The following is a 27,798-nucleotide window of genomic DNA, read 5'->3' as shown; positions in this document are numbered from 1 at the left end:
CATAGCACTGACCAGATAAATGGGAGTGTGCACTGTATTGCAGAGTCAGATGTATCTAGTTTTTACCAATAAATGTTTATAATAATCACAGGCAGGTCACAGTTGATGTCTCAATTTCCTTACTTGTAAAATAGGGTTATTAATACCTAAACTTCATAAAATGTGTTTCTTTTTCTACAATGTATGTAAAGCATTGAGTACAATGCTAGATGCATAACAGGTACTCAATAAATAGTAGCTATGGTTACTATGCTACCTAAATATGAAAATGTAAATTAAAATGTGATGTTCATTTAAAGGTTGATAATTACAGCAATGTTTCCTCAAAGTTTTTATTGTACGAAATGAAAGTGATACTATTTTTAAAGGCATCCTAGGGAAAACAGAGAAGACTGTTGGAGGGGCTTTAGCAGCTTAGGGTTCCTTCTACTAATCTGAGGGCTAAGGGGAGTGAAATCTGAGGCACAGCAGAGAAATATCTCTAGTAAAAATCTGTGTGATCTCAGATAAGCACTTTTGAGCTTGGTCAGGGCTGCCACATCTGTAAAAGATCAGAAATTAGGCCAGGCACGGTGGCTCACGCCTGTAATCCCAGCACTTTGGGAGGCCGAGATGGGTGGATCACCTGAGGTCAGGAGTACCAGACCAGCCTGACCAACATGGCGAAACTCCATCTCTACAAAAAGTACAAAAATCAGCTGGGCATAGTGGCGCATGCCTATAATTCCAGCTACCTGGGAGGCTGAGGCAGGAGAATCACTTGAACCCGGGAGGCAGAGGTTGCAGTGAGCCAAGACTGTGCCACTGCACTCCAGCCTGGACGACGAGAGCAAAACTCTGTCTCAAAAAGTCTGCATTCTGGAGCTAATGGCCATGCCTTATCACCAATCACTCTGAGACTACTGAGGTAGAAAAGTTGGGGTCGTTCCTGAGGTTCACTTCCTGTCAATCACCAGATCTTGCCAATTCTCCTACCTATTCTTTAAATTCATCCATCATTTTCTTTCTACTTCTCATTTTCATCACCTAAACTGTGCAACAGCCTCCTACGTGATCTCCCTGCTTCTAGGCTTTCTTCAACTATAATCCACCCTGCATTGCAACCATAGTTATAAAAAATGAGTAAGTCATGTTCTTTCCTACTATAAAACCTCTGGAAATTCCCCACTGACAACAGAACCTTTAAAATCTGGCCCAATCTTACTTTACCAGCCTCTCCTACCACACAACGAACTACAGCACAAAGGTAAATCTAAATTCCTATGCAACCCGAACTTACCTTGCTTCATATCTGGAACACCCTATAGAGCTTGAAAATTTTAAGTATTATTAATGAAGCAGTGAACACATGTTGTAAACATCTAAGGAGTAAAGAATATAGTTAACAATAAAAGATAACTGATAATAAAAATTAAAATATTTGAGAAGAGCTCAGAGAGTTATCTGCAGAGCCATATACTTCAAGAATTATCTAACTGAAAAGACAAAGTAATTATTATTAAATTTTTCCACAGAAGAACTTAAAACATTATACAGATATCTGGTAAGATATGAACAAAAGAAGTCTGTTTGTTTGCTTAAGCACTAATGAGGACATACACTTTTAAAATGATGAATGGAACCTCTGTACACTAGTTAAATTCACCATGGTAATACATTACATATACTCAACTAATCTTTGTAAATAGATTCAAGATTCAAAGTTGTTTAATATCACTCTAAGATTCTACACAAATTTCAAGTTTATATCATTAAAGTTTCTTCTTGAGTACTTTTGGAAGATAAATTGTGGTCAAGATGGTTTTTATTGATTCGGAAGGAAAATAAAATCACTAAAGCAATACTAATTGTTGCACTTAAAAGCATCTTTTCAATCTCTTTTTCTTTACTGCCTACCCCCTTTCAAACAACTGTAAAGCTATTTCAATTTCCAGATTCTGTACTGCATCAAGAGCATCATGAATGCCTCTATTATCTTTTGTAGAGCACCACTCAGAATAGCTCTTTCTGTGTTTACAGTAACAAGACCACCTTAAGTAAAGGTAGTTTTACTTTATAGAAAAACTTAATCAGCTGAATTTATCTCCCTTTACCTTATTATCTCATAACCTAATTAGGAAACATAAGCTAGCCATCTTATGCAGAAATTTAGACAGAAAAGAATGGCATGTAGACCCTCTACGTCTATATTACATCATTTAAGAAAACTAGTTAAATGCTATGGAGATAAACACTTAAGAATATATATTTCGTATTAGTATCTTCTAATGATAAATAATCCCATAATATAATCAGAGGACTTTTATATAATGGTGGTTTTCCTTAAACTGTCAACATAACAGATGAAAACATTTTCTTAAAGTATTCTACATAGGCACAAGGTACCAAAATAACTCATTTATGTCTATAATTTATAATGTACTTTTTGCATATATTATCTCATTTAGACCTCACGGGCCACCCTAAGAAGTATTATTAGTTAGTTATTATTATTTTTTGAGACAAGGTCTCACTCCATTTGCCCAGGCTGGAGTGCAAATGGCATGATCTCGGCTCAGTGTAGCCTTGACCTCCCAGGCTCAGGTGATCCTCCCACCTCAGCCTCCTTAATAGGACTACAGGCCTGTGCCACCAGGCCTGGCTAATTTTTTTGTATTTCACTAGAGACGGAGTTCTGCCATGTTGCCCAGGCTGGTCTCGAACTCCTAGACTCAAGCAATCCATCTGCCTCAGTCTCCCAAGGTGTTGGTATTACAGGTGTTAGCCACCACGCCTAGCCTATTAGCTCATTTTATAAAAGAAGAAATTAAACTTCAGGGATATTAAGTGACTTATCCACTGAGCTAATAAGTGGTAGAACCGGGATCAAGTTCAGTCTTTTGATCCAAATCTCTTTCATAATATACTCCCACTCACAGAATGTCTTATTTCCAAATGCATAAGAGGGTCCATAACATTTCTGTCACATAATACCTACTAAGCAAGAAGTTATTTATATAATACATCTCAGCACTGTAGTACCTTTCACTCATTTCCTACAGCTCCAAAGTGGAATTTTAAGTAACTAGAAAATACAGAAAAGACAAAAAAGCTTAATTCACAAACTGGACCAAAGCATACATACATACTATAATTTCAACTACAGTATGTGTGATGTATCTAAATATCCAAGTTCTCTCTTCATTTATAATTGCCCTTTTCTTAAGTCTTTATATCTTCTACTCTCTTTCTTTTCTCTCAATACTTTAGCTTCAAGAACTAGTGGAATGACTGCAGGTCACATACCAAGATTGGACAGAGTAAGTTCCATGTGCCTTTTCCATATTAAAGAAGAGAAAAGAAAAAGTATCCTTTTAATATCCTCCAATGTATAGAAAACAAATTAAAGGCAAAATATATTTCACTAATCATTTCAGTTTCTTTAGTAATCCCAGCACTTTGGGAGGCCAAGGAAGGCAGACTATCTGAGGTCAGGAGTTTGAGACCAGCCTGGCCAACAGATGGTGAAACCCCATCCGTACTAAAAATATGAAAATCAGCCAAGCGTGGTGGCGCACACCTGTAATCCCAGCTACTCAGAAGGCTGAGACAGGAGAATCGCTTGGACCCGGGAGGTGGAGGTTGCAGTGAGCTGAGATCACGCCACTGCACTCCAGTCTGGGTGACAGAGCAAGACTCCATCAAAAAAAAAAAAAAAAAAAAAAAAAAAAAAAGTTTATTGGGGGAGAGATAAGGAGACCAAATATAAATATGCAAGTGTAAGTACTTCATCCATTTCAACTCACTGTAACAGCACACTTTGATAAAATACCAGTAACTAACACAATTATACATCTCAGGCCAAAGCAAAAGATTAATTTACCTAAACACACACACAACCCTAAATGTGTAAACTTATTATGAATTTCATGTTTTATAACAGGAAATATTAAAATTCTTTCTTTAGCCATTTTAAGTTCTAAGATTTCAAAAGAAGTAATTTATAATTTATTTTTTACTGTGTGGAAGATTAGTATGATACAAGCTCAAACTACAGTTAAATCTGCCATAATGAAGAGACTAGGATCCCCAAAGATTACATAAAATATAGAGTTGGATTACTGTGAGATTAAAATGATAAAGGCAAGCCTGTACACCTAGCTAGTTAGGTGTCCTGGGAAATTCAAATTCATCTGGGCTCAGGCTGCAATTTGGCACCACCTGGTGGCAATTGTCCACTCTAGCCTCAGTAGACATCCGATCAATTCTGATCCCTGTGGCTGGCTGGGGCATCCACAGGGCAGCCCAAATCCCAGGAATCCCCTGGTTAGGTAGTGTCCATTTTGATGTGGATAGGGGGCCAGAAGAACACTGGAGACAAGGAGACAAGGACATCTGCTTTCAGTTTTCCTACTTCCAGAAACGGCTCTGTTGGTTGTTTCCCCACACAGCCTTACCAACCTACCCCTACCAACCACATTTATGTTACAATGGGATAAATTTTAAACATTTTTTTTTAAGAACAGCAAAAACCTCAAAAATGAGGAAATTTTCAAGATGATTACACACCAAAGTTTATATGGCTATGTGGATTGCTTAGGAATAACCATAGGAAGTTCCCATATATTTTAAAGTTATTATATCAGTCAACAAAAGCCTATTAGATCCACAACAGAATTGAACCACAGAACCAACAGTACTTATTTGTAAAATAGTAATAATACTATATATACCACAGGCCTCTCTAATTCCCAGATCTTTCTCTTGAGGTTCAGATTCTTCTACAGTCAACTCTTTTATTTGTATACCCCACAGACACTTCAAGTGAAACAACTAAATTTATCATGTTTTCCTATTAAAGCTTTGTATTTTCTAATGTTTTAAAAACTATATCACTATCTATGCAGCTGTTTAATTCAGAAACCTCGCTGACATCCTTAATGAGTTCTCATCCCACCAATCCAATCTAGTCACTGAGTCCTGTCGGCTCTGTCTCCTAAATACTTTTCCAACCTGGCCCATTTCTCTCATCTTTACTGCTACTAATCCAGTTTCATTATCACCTCTCATCTGGATAATGGAAATAACCTCTAAAAGTAGACCCTCTCTGTCTAACAGGCTTATGCCATTCCAATCTATTCTCTACATTACAGATCTTTTGATATAAAATCAGATCAATTCATGCCTCTTCTTAAAATCTTTCAATTGTTCCCCACAGGTCTTAATAATGGTCCAAATGCATTCTTTGGGCCCATTTCCTGCTTCTGTTTCATCTCTTTTAACTCCCTGCCTCTCAGTCTATCCTTCAGCCATACCGAATTAGTTTGTTCAAAAAGCTTCATTTTGTCCTTTTTGTCTTACTTTCAGGCTTTTATATATGCTATATATTCATTCCCAATTCCCTTTCCTTCCTTAGTTCATAGTGTTAATGCAAACTAAATATGGCCTTAAGAAGGACTCCGTACTTCTATATTTGAGTCCTTATTGACAAACTGCAACCTAACTTAATAGGCAGACAAGATAGAAAACCTAACTTGGGGGTATGTGCCTATAACAACAGCTGAGTCTTGGCCAACCCCAGCAGCCATACTTCAACCATTCATATACTGCTGAGTGTTCAAACAAGTTAAACACCAACCTATAACAAATCCAGCTGTTTCTGTATCTCACTTCTGATTTCTGTATGCCACTTTACTTTTTTTGTCTATAAATTTGTTCTGACCACGAGGGACCCCTGGAGTCTCTCTGAATTTCATGCTGTGATTCTGGAAGCTGCCTGATTTGCGAATTGTTCATTGCTCAATTAAACTTTAAATTTAATGTGTCTGAAGTTTTACTTTTAATAGTAGTTTTAGTCAAAAGGGGCAGTTCTTCATTTATGAAGTCTTCCCCAATTCCTCCCAAGGCTAGGTTAGATACACAGATGGTCTCATTTTTATCCTATCATTTTGTCCATCATCATCATACTTAGGATAATTGTTTCTCTATTTGTCTTTACCCTCTATTAGACTACCAGCTTTGTGAAGACAAAGGTCACCACTATCTATGATGTCTAGCATTTAGCTGGCATATGGTAGGTTTCAATAAATATTTGCTAAATACATTAATTTATTGCTCTGAAAATTACATGAGGGTGCAAACGTGAAACTTTCCAACATAAAGCTTAGCATATAATAGGTGTATACCTCTTCTTTTAGTCTGCATTTTGAACTTTAAGAGCAAGTAATCACAAGGTACAGGATCCTCCTTTCTAATGTAGGGCTGGGACGAAGTAAAATTTTGCCAAAGATAGAGAATGTCTTTGGAATTCTCTCTCCAATCTCTTAATAACTCTGCTGCCCTAAGCATGTACATTCATAAAACTGTTATACTTTTGTTATGAACATGAACGGACAACTAAGTGCAAAAGCAAATGAAACTTAAAATCCTAAGTTTATGTGAAGAAGCCACAAAAATATATATGTATACAGCATAATTCCATTTATATGATACTAATATAATATGAAAAACTAAACTATATTGTGCAGAGATGTTTATTTACTGGAAACATAGATAATAAAAGTCTAAGGAGAAGCAAGGAAGTTATTAGCATAACAGAATAGCAGTTATGGAAGAAAGGAGTTAAGCAGAAAGAGTCTCAAGGACATTTCTGTAGTGCTGCATTATTCTACTTCTTTATAATTATTTATTTAATGAACACTAGGAAATTTTCTCTGAACATCTGTTATTTTATACACATACATGCAAACATATATGGTCAAGAAAGAGAACAATCATAACATAGTAACTAAAATAAAAAATAACGCTATTTAAAGAATGGTCCAATATTTCTTTGAGCTACTTGTAACAAAATTTTCTCAGGATTCAACATATGAAGGCTAGCTTAGGACTTCAAAAGCCTTATTCACAGAAAAGATTATGGTGCTCCTAATAGTAATTCGATACTCAAATATTAAAACATAAACTAAGTGTAAACAAATGCAGAAGTGTTTTTATTTTTCCCAAGATAAAAAATGTTATTTTAGGCCAGGCGCGGTGGCTCACGCTTGTAATCCCAGCACTTTGGGAGGCCGAGGCGGGCGGATCACAAGGTCAGGAGATCAAGACCACGGTGAAACCCCGTCTCTACTAAAAAATACAAAAAATTAGCCGGGCGTGGTGGCGGGCGCCTGTAGTCCCAGCTACTTGGAGAGGCTGAGGCAGGAGAATGGCGTGAACCCGGGAGGCGGAGCTTGCAGTGAGCCGAGATTGCGCCACTGCACTCCAGCCTGGGCGAAAGAGCAAGACTCCGTCTCAAAAAAAAAAAAAAAAAAAAAGTTATTTTAAAAATTAATATGTCAAAACATTTTTTAAGAACATGTATAATTTCTTCTGGCATGCATACATATTTGCTAGTGCCCAAAGCATATTTTTAGTTTGCCTACTGCTAAGATAGTATTGAATGATGACTTAGAATTTTTATATTTTGAAATTCTTTGCCATTTTCATTGAAAATATAATCCTAGATTATAAATATGACATAATTATTTTAAAGCTCAAATAAGAGAAGAACAAGAAAAAATAGGCAGAAGAGTATAATCACAAAGTATCTGTTGAATGCACAAATAAATGATTTCTTTTGTGTTCAGTGTTTGAAGTTCATATTAATTTCCTTTGGTGTATACTTCTAATGCAGACTTTCAAAAAAGATCAAACAGGTAGATAAAGATCTATGCAAGCCAAATTTATGAGGAAAATAATAATCTGATTTTTATGAAAGTCATTTTATGACTTTCTACTAAGTCATATTTAGCAAAAATCCTAAAAAACTTCTGTCATAAATTGTATATCTACTCTCTTATCACCACAAATATTTTTACCCAAGAACAAAGAAACCCGAGAACAAAATCATACCCCTCAGAGGCAGTAGCATAAAAATCTCTACCAACCTGCTATATTAAATAACAATTTAACAGTAATTTAAAAATATCTTTGTTAATTTACTACCAAAGGATAATTCTACATATATAGTTTTTATAGTAGTGGCCAACTTATAAATACTATAATACAGCAGCTTTTTTTTTCTGGAATTGAGGGGTGGACGTACCAAATTTTCTGCTACTATATTCCTAGTAGAAATGACATGCTACAATGCTATTATAGATTAAGTCTGATTTAAAGCCTTGCTGACAACCATCAAAATATCATATAAGCAAATCAGTGCTGATAAACTAGTATCACAAGTCAATTTCAAAATAATTTTCTCATTAAAACATAAACTTCCAAAAACCACACTGACTAAAATAATGGTATAAAAATATCTGCCATTGAAATAAATAGTATTTATTTTCCCTGAATTCTGCCAATCACTAACTAGGTGAGCCTAATATTTACTGATCCAAAAGTAACTGCATGAATAAAAATGATATTTCTTTTTTCTTTGTTTTTTTTTTTTGAGATGGTGTCTTGCACTTTCGCCAAGGCTGGAGTGCAGTGGCGCGATCTCAGCTCACTGCAAGCTCTGCCTCCCTGGTTCATGCCATTCTCCTGCCTCAGCCTCCCGAGTAGCTGGGATTACAGGCGCCCACCACCACGCCCGGCTAATTTTTTGCATTTTTAGTAGAGACGGGGTTTCACCATGTTAGCCAGGATAGTCTCGATCTCCTGACCTTGTGATCTGCCCACCTCAGCCTCCCAAAGTGCTGGGATTACAGGTGTGAGCCACCACACCTGGCCAAAAATGGTATTTCTTCAGGATTACCTAATATGACATCTTTCAGAGCCAGCAGCTAAATGCATATGTATATTTCAAATTACTATTCTAGTTTCAACAAGTTTTCAGGAGAAATTGTTGGTATAATACAGGAAGAACTGGTATCTCAGTACTCTTTACTTTTTATCTGTCCTTAATCTGAACTGAAGCAAATGCAAAAAGAGAAGTCACTAAGGTAAAAAAAAAGACATAACAGGAATAACAGAGCAAAAAGGTTAAAGTCTAGTAAATCTTGTTCTAAGACTTTAGAACTTTCATGTTCTCATTATATTTAGATTTCGATTTATGACAAGTTTTCTCTAATGTATTCAAAAAGACATTATATAATGGAAATAGCATTTAATTTCAATAAAGCTTCTAAAACCTCCAAAGATAAAATACAAGCTTTTTTTTTTTTTTTTTTTTACCTGTTTTCTCGTTCATACATTTCCCTAGAGGCATTTCGAAGTTGATCAATTTCTTGGTTGGTTTTCAATCTGATTTGTTCTAGTTCATCATGCAGTTTATTTTCATATTCTGTTTTATAATGGTCTCTGCAAGGAGTGAAAAGGAACAGCCATAAATTTTCTTTTGAAACAAATAGGCTTTTGCACTCTACGTAAGATTTTAATACCTTTCATCGAGTATGCTCTATAAACTGTGTTACCTGAAAAACTTAACTATTAATAGTATAAAGTTTTATAATTCCTAAAAATACTGTTCCTAACTAGTATGATCTAAGATTTCAACCTGTTAAACATTATTTTCCAAAAGACTTAATTACTATATAAAATCTTAGTAATTCATGTGGGATAATTATTCATCTTCCAAAACACTTTTCTAGTAGTTTTAATGCATATGGTTGGGGCTTCAAAATTGAGAATGTCCTTCATTTAAAAATAATAATCTGGCAGGATGATGTTGAGAGATGAATAACATTAACAAAAATATAAAAATGAAATGACTCTGAGTCTATGAATCCTTTGCTTCCAAGCATGACAACCACAGCCACACTGTGATCTTTTAGCCAAGTCAAAGTACTATACAGGGTATGAAAAACTACTACAGGCTAGGAAAAATTATGAATGTGTGAACTCTTTAAGAGTAAAATTTACCTTTACCTTTACCTTTAAGGTAAAATTTGTTTTGTTTTAGTATTTTTTCTTTTTTTCTTAAAGAGATAATGCCTTGCTCTCTCACCCAGGATGAAGTACAGTGGCACAATCATGTAACCCCGAACTCCTGGGCTCAAGCCATCTTCCTGCCCCAGCCTCCTGAGTAGGCAGGACTACATGTGCTTGACATTGTGCCTTGCTAATTTAAAAACTTTTTTTTTATAGAGACAGGGTTTTCAATGTTGCCCAGGCTGGTCTCAAACTTCTGGCCTCAAGCAATCCTCCTGCCTTGGCCTCCCAAAGTGCTGGGATTACAGGTGTGAGCCACTGCACCCAGCATGTTTGTTTTGGTATGTTGATAAGAATAATTCAAGGGTTATAAAAGCTATTGATATTAAGGTACTTTAGTAACTTCTACACATCTAGTAGAAGAAAGAAGGCAGGACCAAAGCATAGGGAGTCTGATTGAAGGGCATATAAGTTAAAACACAATGCGATACCACCTCCTCATAATTCTTTTACGTTTCACACAAGAAATCGTCAGCATACTGAGATTTTCTTCCAAAATATACTTCTATAAAGATACTTTCATACTTTCTTTAAAAAAATACTTCTACAGAGATATTAGTCATAGGAATTTAAAAAATTATGTCACAAATGAAAAAACAGTCATAGCATATATCTATCTATCTAAAAGAAATAGGTTTTTGGTATTGCTGAAAAAAACCACAGTGTTTTTTAAAAAACCAACTAGAAAGGAATATTGTATAAGAAAATAAAATTGATAGATAAAACCCCCATCTCCCTGGGACAGAGCACCTGGGGAAAGGGGTGCCTGTGGGTGCAGCTTCAGCAGACTTAAACATCCCTGCCTAACAGCTCTGAAGACAGCAGCGGGTCTCCCAGCACAGCGTTTGAACTCTGCTAAGGGTCAGACTGCCTCCTCAAGTGGGTCCCTGACCCCCGTGTATCCTGACTGGGAGACACCTCCCAGTAGGGGCCGACAGACACCTCATACAGGAGAGCTCTGGCTGGCATCTGGCATGTGCCCCTCTGGGAAGAAGCTTCCAGAGGAAAGATCAGGCAGCAATCTTTGCTGTTCTGCAGCCTCCGCTGGTGATACCCAGGCAAACAGGGTCGGGAGTGGACCTCCAGCAAACTCTAGCAGGCTGGCAGCAAAGGGGTCTGTCAGATGGAAAATTAACAAACACAAAGGAATAGCACGTCCACTCAAAGACCCCATCTGAAGGTCACCAACATCAAAGACTAAAGGTAGATAAATCCACAAAGATGGGGAGACACCGGTGCAAAAAGGCTGAAAGTTCCAAAACCCAGAATGCCTCTTTTCCTCCAAAGGATCACAACTCCTCGCCAACAAGGGAACAAAACTGGATGGTGAATGAGTTTCACGAATTGACAGAAGTAGGCTTCAGAAGGTGGGTAATAACAAACTCCTCCAAGCTAAAGGAGCATGTTCTAACCCAATGCAAGGAAGCTAAGAACCTTGAAAAAAGGTTAGACAAATTGCTAACTAGAATAACCAGTGTAGAGAAGAATATAAATAACCTGATGGAGCTGAAAAACACAGCATGAGAACTTCACGAAGCATACACAAGTTTCAAAAGCCAAATCGATCAAGTGGAAGAAAGGATATCAGTGACTGAAGATCAACTTAATGAAATAAGGAGAGAAGACAAGATTAGAGACCAAAGAATACAAAGGAATGAATAAAGCCTCCAAGAAATATGCGACTACATGAAAAGACCAAAACTACGTTTGATTGATGTACCTGAAAGTGATGGGGAGAATGGACCCAAGTTGGAAAACACTTCAGGATATTATCCAGGAGAACTTCCCCAACCTAGCAAGACAGACCAACATTCAAATCTAGGAAATACAGAGAACATGACAAAGATACTTGTTGAGAAGAGCAACACCAAGACACATAATCGTCAGATTCACCAAGACTGAAATGAAGGAAAAAATGTTAAGGGCAGCCAGAGAGAAAGGTCAGGTTACGCACAAAGGGAAGGAAGCCCATCAGACTAACAGCGGATCTCTCTACAGAAAGCCTACAAGCCAGAAAGAGTGGGGGCCAATATTCAACATTCTTAAAGAAAAGAATTTTCAACCCAGAATTTCATATCCAGCCAAACTAAGCTTTGTAAGCGAAGGAGAAATAAAATCCTTTACAGACAAGCAAATCCTGAGAGATTTTGTCACCAACAGGCCTGCCCTAAAAGAGCTCCTGAAAGAAGCACTAAACATGGAAAGGAACAACTGGTATCAGCCATTGCAAAAACATAACCAAATTGTAAAGACCATCAACACTATGAAGAAACTGCATCAACTAACGGGCAATACAACCAGCTAGCATCATAATGACAGGATCAAATTCACACATAAAAATATTAACCTTAAATGTAAACAGGCTAAATGCCCCAATTAAAAGACTGGCAAACTGGATAAAGAGACAAGACCCATGAGTGTGCTGTATTCAGGAGACACATCTCATTTGCAAAGACACATATAGGCTCAAAATAAAGGGATGGAGGAATATTTACCAACCAAATGGAAAGCAAAAAAAAAAAAGCAGGAATTGCAATTCTAATCTCTGATAAAACAGACTTTAAACCAACAAAGATCAAAAGAGAATAAAGGGCATTACATAATAGTAAAGGGATCAATGCAGCAGGAAGAGCTAACTATCCTAAACATACATGCACCCATTACAGGAGCACCCAGATTCATAAAGGAAGTTCTTAGAGACCTATAAACAGACTTAGACTCTCATACAATAATGGTGGGAGACTTTAACGCACCACTGTCAATATTAGATAGCTCAATGAGACAGAAAACTAACAAGGATATTCAGGACTTGAACTCAGATCTGGACCAAGCAGACCTAATAGACATCACAGAACTCTCCACCCAAATCAACAGCACCTCATTACACTTACTCTAAAATTGACCACATAATAGGAAGTAAAACACTCCTCAGCAAATGCAAAAGAACAGAAATCATAACAAACTGTCTCTCAGAACACAGTGCAATCAAACTAGAACTCAGGATTAATAAACTCACTCAAAAGCGTACAACTACATGGAAACTGAACAACCTGCTCCTGAATGACTACTGGGTAAACAACGAAACGAAGGCAGAAATAAAGACGTTCTTTGAAACCAATGAGAATGAAGACACAACGTACCAGAATCTCTGGGCCACGTTTAAAGCAGTGTGTAGAGGGAAATTTATAGCAGTAAATGCCCACAAGAGAAGTCAGGAAAGATCTAAAATTGATACCCTAACATCAAAATTAAAAGAACTAGAGAAGCAACAGCAAACAAATTCAGAATCTAGCAGAAGACAAGAAATAATTAAGATCAGAGCAGAACTGAAGGAGATAGAAACACGAAAAACCCTTCAAAAAATCAATGAATCCAGGAGCTGTTTTTTTGTAAAGATCAACAAAATAGATAGACCACTAGCCAGACTAAGAAAGAAGAAGAGAGAGAAGAACCAAACAGACACAATAAAAAATGATAAAGGGGAGATCACCAATGATCCCACAGAAATAAAAACTACCATCAGAGAATACTATAAACACCTCTATGCAAATAAGCTAGAAAATCTAAAAGATATGGATAAATTCCTGGACATACACCCTCCCAAGTCTAAACCAGGAAGAAGTCAAATCCCTGAATAAACCAATAACAAGTTCTGAAATTGAGGCAGTAATAGCCTACCGACCAAAAAAAAATCCAGGATGAGATGGATTCCCAGCTGAATTCTACCAGAGGTACAAAGAGGAGCTGGTACCATTCCGTCTGAAACTATTCCAAACAACAGAAAAAGAGGTCCTCCCTAACTCATTTTATGAGGCCAGCATCATCCTAATACCAAAACCTGGCAGAGACACAACAAAAAAACAAAATTTCAGGCCAATATCCCTGATGAACATTGATGCAAAAATCCTCAATCAAATACTGGCAAACCAAATCCAGCAGCACATGAAAAAGCTTATCCACCATGATCAAGTTGGCTTCATACCTGGGAGGCAAGGCTGGTTCAACATATACAAATCAATAAACGTAATCCATCACATAAACAGAACCAATCACAAAAACCACATGATTATCTCAATAGATGAAGAAAAGGCCTTTGACAAAATTCAACACCCCTTCATGCTAAAAACTCTCAATAAACTGGGTATCGATGGAACGTATCTCAAAATAGTAAGAGCTAGTTATGACAAACCCACAGCCAATATCATACTAAATGGGCAAAAACTGAAAGCATTCCCTTTGAAAACTGGCACAAGACAAGGATGCCCTCTCTCACCCCTCCTATTCAACATGGTACTGGAAGTTCTGGCCAGGGCAATCAGGAAAGAGAAAGAAATAAAGAGTATTCAACCAGGAAGAGAGAAAGTCAAGTTGTCTCAGTTTGTGGATGACATGATCGTATATTTAGAAAACCCCATCATCTCAGCCCAAAATCTCCTTAAGCTGATAAGCAACTTCAGCAAAGTCTCAGGATACAAAATTAATGTGCAAAAATCACAAGCATTCCTACACACCAGTAACAGACAAACAGCCAAATCATGAGTGAACTCCCATTCACAATTGCTACTAAGAGAATAAAATACCTAGGAATACAACTTACAAGGGATGTGAAGGACCTCTTCAAGAAGAACTACAAACCACTGCTCAAAGAAATAAGAGAGGACATAAACAAACGGAAAAACATTCCATGCTCATGGATAGGAAGAATCAGTATCATGAAAATGGCCATACTGCCCAAAGTAATTTATACATTCAATGCTATCCCCATCAAGCTACCACTGACTTTCTTCACAGAATTGGAAAAAACTACTTTAAACTTCATATGGAACCAAAAAAGAGCCCACATAGCCAAGACAATTCTGGGCAAGAAGAAGAAAGCTGGAGGCATCACGCTACCTGACTTCAAACTATACTACAAGGCTACAGTAATAAAAACAGCATGGTACTGGTACCAAAACCGATACATAGACAAATGGAACAGAACAGAGGCCTCAGAAATAACGCCACACATCTACAACCATCTGATCTTTGACAAACCTGACACAAACAAGCAATGGGGAAAATATTCCCTATTTAATAAATGTTGTTTGGAAAACTAGCTAGCCATATGCAGAAAACTGAAAATGGACCCTTCCTTATACCTTATACAAAAATCAACTCAAGATGAATCAAAGACTTAAATGTAAGACCTAGGATAATAAAAATCCTACAAGAAAACCTGGGCAATATCATTCAGGACGTAGGCATGGGCAAAGACTTCATGTCTAAAACACCAAAAGCAATGGCAACAAAAGCCAAAATTGACAAATGGAATCTAATCAAACTAAAGAGCTTCTGCACAGCAAAAGAAACTATCATTAGGGTGGACAGGCAAACTCCAGAACAGGAGAAAATTTTTGCAATCTATCCATCTGACAAAGGGCTAATATCCAGAATCTACAAAGAACTTAAACAAATTTACAAGAAAAAACCAAACAACCCCATCAAAAAGTGGGCAAAGGATATAGACACTTCTCAAAAGAAGACATTTATGTAGCCAACAGATATATGAACAAATGCTCATCATCACTGGTCATTAGAGAAATGCAAATCAAAACCCCAATGAGATACCATCTCACGCCAGTTAGAATGGCAATCATTAAAAAGTCAGGAAACAACATGATGGAGAGGATGTGGAGAAACAGGAATGCTTTTACAGTGTTGGTGGGAGTGTAAATTAGTTCAACCATTGTGGAAGACAGTGTGGCAATTCCTCAAGGATCTAGAACTAGAAATACCATTTGACCCAGCAATCCCATTACTGGGTATATACCCAAAGGATTATAAATCATTCTAACATAAAGACACATGCACATGTATGTTTACTGCAGCACTGTTCACAATAGCAAAGACTTGGAACCGACCCAAATGTCCTTCAATAATAGACTGGATAGAGAAAATGTGGCACATATACACCATGGAATACTACGCAGCCATTAAAAAGGATGAGTTCAAGTCCTTTGCAGGGATATGGATGAAGCTGGAAACCATCATTCTCAGCAAACTATCACGAGAACAAAAAACCAAACACCATATGTTCTCACTCATAAGCGGGAGTTGAACAATGAGAACACACAGACACAGGGAGGGTAACATTACACACCGGGGCCTGTCGGGGAGTGGGGGGCTAGGGTAGGGATATCTAATGTAGGTGACGGGTTGATGGGTGCAGCAAAGCACCATGGCATGTGTATACCTATGTAACAAAACTGCATTCTGCACATGTACCCCAGAACGTAAAGTTTAATTTATTAAAAAAAAAAAAAAAAAGCAAACATATCTCACTTCATTTTTTAAACCCTTCTGCATTATTTGCAACCCAAATTATCCTAATGGATACATCAGCTCATTACTATATTCAAGAAACATACCTAAAAACAAATGACAAAGTTTTAAAATAAAGGCACATGGGAAAATGACACCACTTAAATGTATGCAAACAGAAAGCAGAAATGTCAAAATCAAAAAATAAAATAAAATAAAATAAAATTAGGTATTATCTTAGTATTATCGTATAGAATAGACCTTAAAAAAATCACTAAATCTTCCCTAAAGCCAAGAGTTCCCTCAAAGAAAATGTGTTAATTGATATCTATTTACGTGGGAAATAATGCAAATCTTGCCTGGATGCTACATATTTTTCATACATCTCTTCTCTAGCCTTTTTGGTTTCTTCCAGTTGAGCTTGAAGTCTTTCAAGGCGATCCTCTTCATGAGCACAGCGAACACTAAGCTCCATGTTTTGGCGATTGAGATATTCTTTATCCTTTTGCAGTAAAGTAACAGTCTGCTCTAAGGTGGCTACCTACATACATGTAGAAACAAAAAGTATCCAGAGTGATGCCATCTTACTTTTCAAGCTTGACTGTATTAATTTCTTTCCTTCATGTTTTCATTCACCACATGAAAATTTTCCTTTTAAAAAGGGCTAATTCTTAGCATGCAACTTTTTTAAAATCTAAAAACAGCTACTAAAAGTCTCTTTTTGGGGCTGGGCATGGGTGCTCACACCTGTAATCCCAGCACTTTGGGAGGCCAAGGCAGGTGGATCATTTGAGGTCAGGAGTTTGAGACCAGCTTGGCCAACATGGTGAAAGCCTGTCTCTACTAAAAACGTAAAAATTAGTAAGGCATGGTGGCACATGCCTGTAATCCCAGCTATTCAGGAGGCTGAGGCAGGAGAATCGTTTGAACCTGGGAGGCAGAAGTTGCAGTCAGCCAAAATTGCACCGGTGCACTATAGCCTGGGCAACAGGGCAACAGGGAAAGACTCTTGTCTCAAAAAAAAAAAAAAAAAAAAAAAAAAAAAAAAATTCTCTTTTTGGGAGGAATCGTAACAAAAAGAAATGTCTCTCCCTCAAATCTACTCCGGGCTATTTTTTTCACTAATACCATACAATATAATATAAGTGACTCTATTATAAGCTTACCTCTTTTGATAATTCACTTCGTTCTTTTGTTTGAATTATGTGAGAGGCTTCAAGTATTTCATGTTTTCTCCTAAGCTCAATTACTTCCTGTTCAAGTGCATCACGTTCACTATTAAAATAAAATTCAAAGAGACATGTAAATTTTACATCCCCTTTTACAGTGTATACTTTAAAAGGGTTGACTATGTATTAGGACACTGAATAGAGACACTAGCAATGGGGCTTGAGCGTAATTCTATGAACTATAAAGTATCTACTTTTCAGATTTAGAAGGGACTCTGTTTCAGACCTTGTTCAAATACATACATATCAATTTATTACCTTTAAGGATATATAAACTACATAAGCCAGTACAGTAAATAATAAAACTTACTAACATACATTTGGTATTTTTTCATTAGTCATCTTCAATCTTATCTTGAGGTCAAAACTTTTAAAGAATGTATACATGGCTCTAGGCTTTTAGTTCAGTTAAGGTAAAAAAAATACAACTTATCATTTAGATTGCATAGTAGATATGTAGGCAGGCATTCTTGTGACTATTTCATTCACAAATTGTTTATGATTACTCAGATTTTAATTTCCATTTTAAGACAAGTTCCCCAAAAAAGTTATACCAAGAATTGGACTAAAACCTACAACAGACATTTTTTAAAATGAGCAGAGAAATAGATATACTAACTCTTAACTACTTCCCTGCAGTCAGAAGCAGTGCCTTTGCACTTTATTTCACTGACCCACCTGGTATTTCCAAAGAGAGGGCTGTTAGGAATTGTTTTCCTTTGCATCAGCTTTTCAAAAACGTTTAGAAAGCCTTTTTTCTTCTAGTTAACAAAATATTATGTTTATTGAAGAAAAACTGAGCAAAGTACAAAATAACAATCACCTACAAACCCAATAAGTAAAGATGACTATCAGTATTACTATTCTGATACATATTACTATAAGTATTTTGTGCTTTTTTATTTTTAGAATGTTTATTTTTAATTAAAATTTTTTTAAATTTTATTTTGTGCTTTTACATGCAATTTTTTAAAAAATCTTTTTTTTAAATTTTTTTTTTTTTATGAGATGGGGGTCTCGCTATGTCGCCCAGGCTGGACTTGAACTACTGCACTCAAGTGATCCTCCAGCCTCAGCCTGCCAGATAGCTAGGACTACAGGTGCATGCCACCATGTGCCTAAATTTTTTTTTTTTTTTTGTAAAGACGGTCTTGCTATGTTGCCCTGGCTAGTCTTAAAGTCCTGGGCTCAAGTGATCCTCCTGCCTGCACTTCTGAAAGCACTAGGATTATAGACATGACACACTGTAACCAGCTTGGTTCTTTTTAATGCTTTTACTTACCAATCATTAACACTGTTGTATTTGTTTTGTAATATTAAATAATTATTACTTTGTCATATTTATTCAAATTCTCTCTCTTGTTAATATATGTGAATATATGCAGCTAATGGTATATGTGAAGAATGGGTTCCAGACCCACCCCCACAACCTGAATATGCAAATCTGTACACGCTGAAGTCCTGCAGTTGTTGCAGATCCCACCAAACAGTCAGTCCTCTGTATATTCAGGTTTCACATCCTGTGAAAATTGTATTTTCGATTGGTGTTAGGTTGATAAAAACCTGAATATAAGCGGACCCCATGTTGGTCAAGGGTCATGTATCTATATGTGTACACACACCTACACACACATACTCATACATGTGCATTTGTTTCCTCAACTGAGACATTAAGTCCCTTTATCCCTAAATAATTAGTGTGAATTTACTAAGATAATCACAGTATAATTATCATATTCAGGAGACTTAGCCCAATACAATATTACCTAATATACAATCCATTTTCGAATTTTGTCAACTGTCTCCCAAAATACCCTTTGTGAATTTTTTTTTCCCTGAGCTAAGGATCTATTGCCATAATGGTAATCCAAGGATCTAGTCTCATAATATTATAATCTATTACCATGCATCTGGATGTCATGTGGTTTTAGTCTCCTTTAACCTTTAAGATTTCTTAGTTTTCCTTGTGTTTTATGACTTTTTATAGAGCAGAGGCTAGCTGCATCATAGAATGCTCCTCAATTTTCACTTGTCTGAAGTTTCTTCATTATTAGATTCAGGTTAGGCACTTGGGCAGGAATACTACAGAAATGATTCTCAGAAATGATTCTCAGATACAGAAACACATTCTCAGTATGTTATGTGAAGATGTACTGAGGTATGTGATGTCAGTTTATCCCATTATTGGTGATAGTAACTTTGATCACTAGGTTAAGGTAGCATCTGCCAGAGTTTAACTATAAAGGTATCCTTTTGCCCTTTAAAATTAATAAGTAATTGTGAAGAGATGCTTTGTGTAAATATCCTATTCCCTAACATACTTACACTTGATGGTTTTATATTCCAGTGATGATTCTGAATCAATATTATTATGTGGCTACAAAATGGTCATTCTTACATGCATATACATTTATTGGTTGGATTTCAACCATAAAGATCCTCTTTCCCAAAAAGGATATAAATATATTTATTACCACTGAACTGTACACTTAAAAATGGTAAAGATGATGTATTAAAAAAAGTTTAAGATCCTCTTTCTGTATTTATTATTAGCCTACACTTATAAACTCTTATTCTATTCAATGGCCTGTAATTCATTATTGCCAATATTTATTGCGATATTCAAGTTTGCTATATTTAGCCAGTTGGCACCTCTTCAAAGTGGCTGTTGCAGTGTTGAATCGGAATTAGAAGTATCAACGTGGGCTGGGCGCAGAGGCTCACACCTGTAATCTCAGCACTTTGGGAGGCTGAGGTGGGCAGATCACCTGAGGTCAGGAGTTTAAGGCCAGTCTGGCCAACCATGGCCAACATGGTGAAACCATGTCTCTACTTAAAAAAAAAAAAAAAAAAATTAGCTGTGTATGGTGGCGCACACCTTTAGTCCCAGCTACGTTGGAGGCTGAGGCAGGAGAATCGCTTGAACTTGGGAGGCAGAGGTTGCAGTGAGCCGAGATCGTGCCAGTGCACTCCAGCCTGGGTGACAAAGTGAGACTCCGTCTCAAAAAAAAGAAGTATCACTATGATCTCATCCATAGTGTGTTAAGCCTCCTCCTCATTCTCCCTCCACTGTCTCTGCCTACTCAAAGGGCCTAGAAATAATGACCAATGTAGCCATGACCACAGCACCCAAATCTTAAATTTCTAAATAGCATTCCCCACTAAAAGAGATCAAGGCTTCTTAGAGAAATAGCTGAGGCAATGAAATTACAAAACCAACAAACAAAAACCAAAACTAGGAACATTATGTTATGCCAGAAAATAAGGAACTTTTAGTAAAAAAAGTGACACATTCAGATCTAATTTAATGATTTTAACTGCTACATAAAATTATATTGCAGAGTAAATCTCAATTTATTTACCATTCTGCTACTGAAAAGCATTTGAATTTCTTTTAATAATGACACAATTAACATCCATATACCTGTTTCCTTTTGTACATTCGTGAGAATTTACCCAGGGCATAAAAGGGCTTTTTTTTCTTCCCCAGTTTATCTTATATTTTATGACTGATGTTTTGAAACTCATTCATTCTGCTGAGTGAACTAAAAAGGGTCACAGTTTGAGTCCTTTCTTGTTTTACTATTCCATTTCTACCATAAAGATGCTTATCATGCTTTTTGAGCAAGGTTATATTTTTCTTTCCCAGGTTTTTATTATAGTAAATGAAAACATATGTAAAAATAGAGGTGACATAATGAACACCCATGCTCCCATTACCCAAATTCAATAAGTATCAACTCATGACTCATCTTGTTTCACTGATCATCTGTGGCCCTGATGGATTATTCTGATAACTGTGCCTTTTAGTTTTCTCTTTTTATATTGTATCTGTCATTGCTATAGACTGATAGTGGCAGAGGGGACACCAAAATACCAACTGATACCATCCTAGCATCATAATCTATTTCATTTTTATTTTTTTTTATTTTATATTTTTAAGAGATGGAGTTTCACTCTGCCACCAGGCTGGAGTGCAGTGGCATGATCATAGCTCACTGCAGCCTCGAATTCCTGGGCTTAAGCAGTCCTCCCACCTCAACCTCCCAAGTAGCTGGGACTAAAGGCATGTGCCACTATGCCCTCTACTTCATTTTTAAATGCTTCTTTTGAACTCCAGCTTTATTCCAGAGCCCACTGAGCACAACTCCCATGGATTTAAAGCTCCAATAATTATCATATTTTGGCATAATGCCATATACATAAGAAATACCATGTGTCAGTCATAATGGGAGTAGAAATGACAATCTTCTGTCCACAGATCTTTGCAAATTCACATACGGTATTATGTAATTTATAATTTAAATTATGCAATTTAAATCATTCATTCATTCATTTAACAAATATTCACTGAGTGACTACTACATTTTACGAATTATTTCAGGTGGAGTGAACAATTAAGGTAAGGTCATTCCATTTATATTACATATGCAGTACATAATATTTAAAGGCTTTCATAAATATTTATTTGATCTTAGTTTATATAGTGCAGTTATCTGTATTAGGAGCATCTCATAAATGATGAAACTTAGGCTCAGAATGAAAAGAGATGTACTGAGGGACACACAGCTAAGTAGTAGCTCACTAAATTACTGAACAAACAACAGAAAAGAATATTCCAGTTAAAAAAAGGTATTTGCTATAGTTACTTAGTAGCAAACATTAGGAAACATATTTTCGGAAAGTGTCTTTTTTTGAAAGAGCGTGTGTCTTTTGTCAGGAAGAAACAGCTGAAAAAAACTTCAGGGAAAACTGTTAAGTATTTAAATTGATTCCATTACATAAAAATAATCATCAAATAACACTGAAAAAATATTTACACGTGTGATTTTACTGGGTTTCTATCTCTGTTTACATTTTAAGACAGCAGTGACATCTAAATAAAACAAAAACAACTAATATAAAAATACAATATAAACCCAACAAACTGCCAAAACTGCATGCATTTGTGCAAAGAAGAATAAGGTAAAAGTAAAATTAACAATTGATTGTTGGTAAAAACTCAGGTGACTTTGATGCACGCTAAAAATGGAGTACTACTACTGCAGCCATTTTAACTACTTACCTCTTGACTCTATCATAGTTCTCTTGACGGTAGTCACCTTGCTGAATTAACTGTTTTGTGTCTGCTAATTCTAAGGCCAAACGCTGACATCTAATTTGAACTTCAGAGTAGTTTTTTCGATCTTCCTCATACGTCTATAAATCAAAGGAATAATAACACATTTCAGACTAAACACTTAACATAGTTGACCAAATTCTGTATTGAAGTCTTCTGTTAAGCTGTGATTGTCCTTGAAATTAAACAATAAAAAAATTCCTCAATTTTTAAATTTAGTAATTTTTCCCTATTCAAAGGCAAGTAATCTTAAGTTCACAGAATGGTCTGTAAACTCAGTTGTTTAAAACTTAAACTGGTTTTCAAATAAAAAACACAACAACTATGTTTTAGTTACTAGGCTAAAACATAAAATGACTACAAATGTTAAATGACTTTTTAAAAACACTTACTGAGTTACTATCAGATGCTAAAGATACAGAAGTGAATAAAACACACTTCCTGTTCTTGAGGATTTTACAATTTAGAGATGAAAAGTCATATGGATATCAGTATCTACAATGAAAAATAATTACTGAAGAGATTAATCATGCAGTTCCAATTCTGTTATTCAGCAAAAAAGGAATCGTGTGACCCTCGAAACACATCTTTACACTGTTCTTCCCTCTACTCTCCCCATGCCAGTAGCATGTAAGAAAGGCATTGCTGATATGGAAAGAGCAATGGAAGTAAAAACCTTAAAGTTGGTCACAAGGTTCTTTACAATCTGGTGCTGCTTCCTATAAGCCCCATTTCTCACCATTCCTAATATTCACACTTCACTCTCCAACCCTAATGGAGATCTGAAGTTGTCTGAACCCACTAATGCTTCTTCTAACCTGTTCCCACTGCCTGAATACCTGCATATAATCTAAATGCTTGTCTCCTTCAGAGCACTGATATCACTGTATCATTACCATCATATTAGTTTTCTCTTTATCTCACCAGAGTGTAAACATCTTAAGCATGGGGATTTTGTCTTGCTCACTGCTGGACCTCCACCACTTTGAACACTGCCAGATACATAATAAGAATTAAATAAAAGCTAAAAAAGAAATGATTAAATATGGGAAGCTGGGAAGGGAAGGAGATGGGACTAAATTCCTACTTATTTTCCTTCTTTGAACTCATCAAATCTTGCAACCAATCATCAACTCCACCTTCAGAAGCTGGCATGTTAAATGCATCCTGTGTTAAGTCATTACTGTTTAAGTAGCTGACCAGCTAAATGAGGTCATATTCACTCCACACATACTGACTGGATCATTTCTGTGTGACTGGTCCTGGATTAGGCACTACAGATACAAAGATGAGTAAGACAATTTTGTCCTTTTTAACTACTAAATATAACTTTGATATTTTAGTCCCCAAATTTCTATCAAAGGGCTATTTGAGAGAAGCAATTATGGAAAAACTATATTCAGTGTGTTTTGCTTTGGTATTATGTTCTTGTTCTACACTGAAGTTTTCCATGAGAATGGAATGTTACTATGGTACTTATTATGGGATTACAGCTGAGGATACGCTAACACCTCCCGAAAGATCATCACATATATCATTTCGGACCTAAGTCCTACAAGAATCTTTAGTTCTTCTGAAGAATGCTTTATCCTTCTAAACATCATTAATCATGTCACTGTTTTGGAAGAGAGTATAGTGTTATGGCTAGGAAGGCAAGCTCCAGAATTCAACTGTCTAAAATTGAATTCCTGCAGTAAGACTCCGCGCACGTTAGTTTACCTCTCTATTCTGGTGTCCTACCTCAGAGTTCTTGTGAAGCATATATCAAGTAATACATGTAAAGTGCTTACAAAAATGCCTAACTTGTAGTAAATGCTGATTAACTATAAATTAATATTGTTATAATGCTTCCTCTTTGCTTTGGCTTCCAAAGAGATCATAGCCAAATTAACAGTTCAACTTTAATAACTGCACAAATGCCATGACAGAATTTAGAGGAACATAAATACAAGGAATATAAACATTAAAGGATGGGCAAAAAACAGGGATCCCAAAAAACCCAAAGGAGTATTCGCAGAAACAATGGGTAAACCAGGGGTGTGTGTCAAGAAAAATAGTGGAAGACAGTGCTTTGAAGCAGTCAATAATATTGAGAAACACTACTGATAGGTACTAAGAAATACTCCTGAGAACCAACAAAAAGCCTTTAAGGTATTCATTGGTAGGGGCAGAAGGTAGAGTGCTAGGGACTAAAACAAATATATCTAAATACTCAGTATGTCCTCTTTTTTGGCTATTTTATATACATTGTTGACTTAATACTTATGATGGGATCTAAAAATTATCCCCAGCTTCACAGATGAAAAAAACTGAGGCTTGGAAAGTCTCAGAGCTCGTAAGTAGTAGAGTGAGGACTCCTATCTAAGTTTGTCAAATCCAAATCAGTAAGCAACTCTTTCATACCTCACTGCAGCCTCGAATTCCTGGGCTTAAGCAGTCCTCCCACCTCAACCTCCCAAGTAGCTGGGACTAAAGGCATGTGCCACTATGCCCTCTACTTCATTTTTAAATGCTTCTTTTGAACTCCAGCTTTATTCCAGAGCCCACTGAGCACAACTCTCATGGATTTAAAGCTCCAATAATTATCATATTTTGGCATAATGCCATATACATAAGAAATACCATGTGTCAGTCATAATGGGAGTTTAATAGTAAAAGTGGAGAAAGTATAGTAGCTAGAGAAGAAAACAGGGCCAATGAAGGTTTTAAAAGATGAAACAAGCTTGACAATATTCAAATATTGGTGAGAAACAACTAATAGCAAAAGATGAATTACTGTTGGAGAAAAGGGGGCATACTCAGGGGAATGAAGCATACTCCTGAAAAAGGCTTTAGGAGATGGGATCCACAGCTTAGATGTGCAGATTAGTCTTAGATCAGAGGCCATGTTCATCAAGGCAGGCTTTTTTCCAGCTGATACAGAGTATTAACAACTTGAATAATTTAGATAGCTCTTATCAATTTGCTACAGGCCACAGCCTAATCTTACCCTAAGGCTTCACAAATTTATATTATCCACCTGGTTTCTAGAGGCATATGATTTTGCCATCCCTTGAGGGCAAGACTCTTTCCATTATAAACACTAAGAACAAACAAACCAGAATGAGTGCAGATGTGAGTAGATTTGGTGGAAGGACACTGTGGGAGTTCTCATCTGAGGATTTCCATTTTCTCTGTGAAATGAAATACCAAGTCATCTGCTGAATGTGACAAGAAAAGTGGAAAACTGGAGATGTAAGAAGAGTGGCTGGTTGCCTTAAGTAATCTCTGTGAAAAATGAGAGAACTAGAAATAATAGAATTACGACCAATTGTGTGGGTCCATTTGAGGGTGATAACAATAAACTGACAGTGCTTGTTACTGCTTGTGTGATTTTTGCCAGTAGTGCTCAGCTAGAAAAATAAAGAGTTGAGAGTTTTTCAGTCTGGTTTGACAAAAGGAAAGCTGGGAGAGGAATTAGATGATACTGGCAAAAAAAAAAAAAAAAAAAAGCTTAAGACTGATAACATGGTGGCAAGGGAAGAAAATAAATTTAGGAAAGGATTGATAAAGAAATAAATTATATGGATTGGAAATTTTGTTAAAGACAAGTTGAAAGCAGACGATGGTAAAACATAAAAATATAAGAAATACGATGTTTAGTGGATGAAAATGAATTGATAACTTCAGAAGTAAATCAGTTCTGGATGGCAAGGAACCAAATGTGGGCTATAAGACTGAGTGTTAAAGTGGAGAAAAGGCAATCACTAGAGATGAGATCAATACAATTCAAGGCCAAGGCTATAGATGAATTAATCACATAAGTAACCTAGGTAGCAGCTGAAGTGGAAAGGAAGACTAAATCTAGAGCAAGGCTTTCATTAAACAAAGAGGAATGTCCCAGTGGTCTGCAAATGAGGAATACTGTTAAGGTGGGGTATCCAGATGATGAGTTCCCAAAGAACCAGTGTTTTCTGTGAGTGCAACTGCAAAGATCTAAAAAGGTAAAGATCATCTGACCCTGAAATATGCAGAGTATTTTAGGATATTCAGAGAGTAGTTCCATGGAAGAATAAACATACAGAGTATATTATTAATGTTATATACATAGTATATATATATATGTATATATTTATAAATTTCCTTTAAATATAAATACCATATGCAAGTATAAACAGAAGCAAGTATAAGTGCAGTATAAGAATGCATATATTCGACCAGCACTTTATTTACAATTTTTCAATTGGACAATTTCCCCTTAAATAAAATTATTACTTTTGTATTTTGAATTTAAAAATCTCCTGCACTTGTTGTTAGCAATTAAAATAGAGTAAGACATAGCATTGGAAACAGGAAAAATAGCATCTTCCCTCAAAATAAACCCCATGACTATGTAGAACCATGGTTAAAGCTATAGAGAGTAGAAAAGACTATTTTGTATTCTCCTCTGCATCCTTCCATGTCTTGAGCTTAGCATCAACCTTTGTGGGAAGACTAAGCTCCAGCAATAACCTAGAGTTTATCCTATTTTTTCACAACACCTGATTCTTACCTGTCAGAAAATGTATCACATGTGCTGTGGGCAGCCATTACTTGTCTCCCACATCATAAGGAAAACTTTAAGGAAGTTTTCTATAATCCTAGTAACTAATACTCTGCCTATTATATAGAAGGCTTGCAATTAATGTCTGTGGAAGAAGAGGAACAAAAGAGGACATTAAATAGACTAAAACAAAAGAAGCAAAAAAAGTAAACTTTTCAAACATAAAGAAATGGACACGTAAAATTTCCAGTCACCAGCCCTTTCTAACAGAAAATTTCTACATCACAGTAAATGGGCTAATAATAGCCAAGTCTCAATTTCTGTTCTCAATAAAAGGCAATTACTATGGATGTAATGAATTTCTAAACTTCATTTAAGTCTTTTGTCTCTCCCATGATGTAAACTGAGAAGAAAGCAGCAATCTATGTCTCGAAATAAATCTTTAATAAATGAACAACTCCCGCCTGTGTGGAGGACAACTAAGGAAATTGGAAATAGGATATAGTGACATTTACCTTAAGGTTCAAATCTGAAGCAGTTTACATTGGACAGCAGTTCAGTGAATGGTAAGAAATAGTTGGTTAGCTATTCTGGAAAACTGAGAATTCACTTGTCAGAATTCCCACAAGTTTCACATTATCAATAATCTAATCCAAGCAACTAAATACTGAAAAGAACAAGAAACCTAATTAAGCTTTGACTGCTATAGGCTGTCCCTCTATAAGCGACAATGA

The 27,798-nt window shown here is 36.2% G+C and overlaps 1 protein-coding gene across 3 annotated transcripts in view; it reads right to left on the bottom strand.

The window, feature by feature from the left end:
* Window positions 1–27,798, bottom strand: part of PIBF1 (progesterone immunomodulatory binding factor 1) — a 225,706-nt gene that overhangs the window by 162,383 nt on the left and 35,525 nt on the right. For all 3 annotated transcript variants that reach the window (XM_030813487.1, XM_003257435.4, XM_030813486.1), the window contains 4 exons: window positions 22,489–22,622; window positions 17,361–17,469; window positions 16,554–16,735; window positions 9,139–9,264 (listed from right to left, as the gene is read on the bottom strand). In XM_030813487.1, the coding sequence (XP_030669347.1) occupies window positions 9,139–9,264; window positions 16,554–16,735; window positions 17,361–17,469; window positions 22,489–22,622 (551 nt within the window). The remainder of the gene's footprint in view (window positions 1–9,138; window positions 9,265–16,553; window positions 16,736–17,360; window positions 17,470–22,488; window positions 22,623–27,798) is intronic.

This window comes from Nomascus leucogenys, chromosome 5, assembly GCF_006542625.1.
Source record: "Nomascus leucogenys isolate Asia chromosome 5, Asia_NLE_v1, whole genome shotgun sequence".
In the NCBI taxonomy this organism is placed as follows: domain Eukaryota; kingdom Metazoa; phylum Chordata; class Mammalia; order Primates; family Hylobatidae; genus Nomascus; species Nomascus leucogenys.
Note: the sequence above shows the minus strand (reverse complement) of the source record. Positions and strands in the feature narration are given on the sequence as shown.